Source organism: Penaeus japonicus, unplaced genomic scaffold (assembly GCF_977035675.1).
Source record: "Penaeus japonicus unplaced genomic scaffold, GWHDUDI00000001_assembly GWHDUDI00000003, whole genome shotgun sequence".
Taxonomy (NCBI): Eukaryota; Metazoa; Arthropoda; class Malacostraca; order Decapoda; family Penaeidae; genus Penaeus; species Penaeus japonicus.
The window spans coordinates 24,408,023-24,410,522 of record NW_028234405.1 but is presented as its reverse complement, the minus strand read 5'-3'; the positions used below and the strand labels follow the sequence as shown (position 1 = coordinate 24,410,522).

The 2,500-nt window shown below is 33.4% G+C and overlaps 1 protein-coding gene across 1 annotated transcript in view; it reads right to left on the bottom strand.

Moving 5' to 3' along the window:
- The window catches only part of LOC147472145 (uncharacterized), a 221,367-nt gene that overhangs the window by 2,288 nt on the left and 216,579 nt on the right, over positions 1–2,500 (bottom strand). Inside the window, exon 2 of the mRNA XM_086534464.1 lies at positions 1–156. This exon is cut by the window's left edge and continues 518 nt beyond it. Within this exon, the coding sequence (XP_086390590.1) occupies positions 1–49 (49 nt within the window). The 5' untranslated portion in view covers positions 50–156. The remainder of the gene's footprint in view (positions 157–2,500) is intronic.

Here is a 2,500-nt window from a genome sequence, read left to right as displayed (position 1 = left end):
GGGCGCGGTGCAACTCACCGTTCATGCAGTAGCTCTTGCTTCGTCGCATGACACCTGGTAGGTGACTAGCTGGTCACCTGGCCCCGCCCCCGCCTCGCTGCGGCGCCAAGTGACACTGCCGCCATCAGGGCCGCGGCGCCGCCTGCGCTGGCTGTCCTGTCGAAGTAGACTCTGGTTAGTTGTCTCAAGACTCAAGTAGGGAGTCTTCCACAGATACAGTGCTTATGATTCAACGGCAATATTGAGAGATAAAACAAAAACATGTAGGTTAACAAACACACACACACATATATATGTATATATATATATATATATATATATATATATATATATATATATCAATACAAATTTTACCTCCCTGACCGAGACTCAATCCTGTGTCCTCAGACTGACAATCCTGGCTTCTAACCCATTAGACCACACAACCCAATAAAAGAATTGTCTAACCAGATGCCTTACATCCATCATGGAAATTACCTATATACTCTTAGCAGAGCAGTGATAGCGAGGTTTTACAGACAATTCCCGTGGGCACTCGGCAGCAATGAATTAGAAATTCAAGTCACAAATCAGGTTACCGAGGTTATATCTATGTGAGAAAGATGGAAGAATGCAGTAACGCATTTGATATAGAAATACCCGGGATCGAGTCTCTGTCAGGGAGGTAAAATTTGTATTTCTATATTAAATACGTTACTGCATTCTACCATATTTCTTATATATATATATATATATATATATATATATATATATATATTTATACATATATATTTATATATATAATAATATATATAATATAATATATATATATATATATATATATACATATATATATTTATATATATACATATGTGTGTGTGTGTGTGTGCATATATGTATATTTAACAGTATTATTTCTGTAATTAAATTAGGATGCCTTGACGGGAAGAGAACTAATATTAACATTACTGTACATTTTTCTACGAATTTATTGCATTACTGCCTTTATCTGAAATACCCATCATGAGACTTGAGGTGCAAATATTATATATATGTGTGTGTGTATTTGTGTGTATATATGTATATATATATATATATTTATATATATATATGTATATATATATTTATATATATATATATATATATATATATATATATATATACACGCACACATATATAAATATGTATATATATACATATATATATATAGACAAATATAAAGATATATATATATATATTTATATATATATATATATATATATATATATATATATATATATATATATAGAGAGAGAGAGAGAGAGAGAGAGAGAGAGAGAGAGAGATACACAAACATATATATATATGTATGTATATATGCATATACATATATAAATGTATATATGTATATATATATATGTATATATATACATATATATACATATATGTATATATATGTATTTATATAAATATATGTATATATATACGTTTATGTTTAAGCATATATATACATATATATACATATATATATATATATATATATATATATATATATATATATATATATATATATATATATATATATATATCTTCATCATCAGCCTGTATCATTCCACTGCAGGACGTAGGTAGGCCTCTCTCAATCTTTTCCAGTCATTCCGGTCTTGTGTCCTCTGATTCCAGTTTACTCCTGCGAAATTCGCTATTTCATCCCGCTATCCAGTCATTGGTCTTGCCCTTGGTCTTATTTTGTCGTGTATTTCCCATTCTGTTGTTTTCTTTGTTCACCTGTTGTCCTGTCTACGATATATATGCCCAGCCCACTGCCACTTTTTCTTCTTAATGCTCCTGAGTATATCCTCTATCTTTGTTTGTTGCCTGATCCATGTGGCTCTTTTCTTGTCTCTTAAGCTAACTCCTAGCATAAGCCTTTCCATTCCTCTTTGAGCACTTACTAATTTTCTCTCGAGTGCCTTGGTCGTAGTCCATGTTTCAGACCCATATGTCATGACGGGGAGGACACATTGGTAAAAAAATCTTTCTCTTTAGACATAGTGGCAGACGACCTCGTAATATATTACTATGTGTACCGAAGGCACTCCAACCTAGCCTGATTCGCCGTTTTATCTCGGCTTCGCAGGATGTACTCGTCTTGATGAGTTGCCCTAGGTATACATACTCGTTCACTGCTTCTAGTACCTCGCCCTGTATTTGTATTTGCTTAACTGGGGTTCGACTGTTGAACATGACTTTAGTCTTTTTCATGTTCATTTTAAGGCCAATCTTCAGACTTTCCCTATTTAAATCGCTTAGTAATTGTTGTAGTTCATCTGCTGACTCGCCGAAAAGAACAATGTCATCTGCAAATCTTAAATTGCTTAAGTGCTCATTCCCTATTTTAATCCCTTTCTCCTTCCAATCTAACTTCTTGAATACTTCCTCCAAGCAAGCTGTAAACAGCTTCGGTGAGATGGTGTCGCCCTGCCTAACACCCTTTTTTATTGGTATTTTATTGGTTTCTGCGTGGATTTTGATGGTCGCT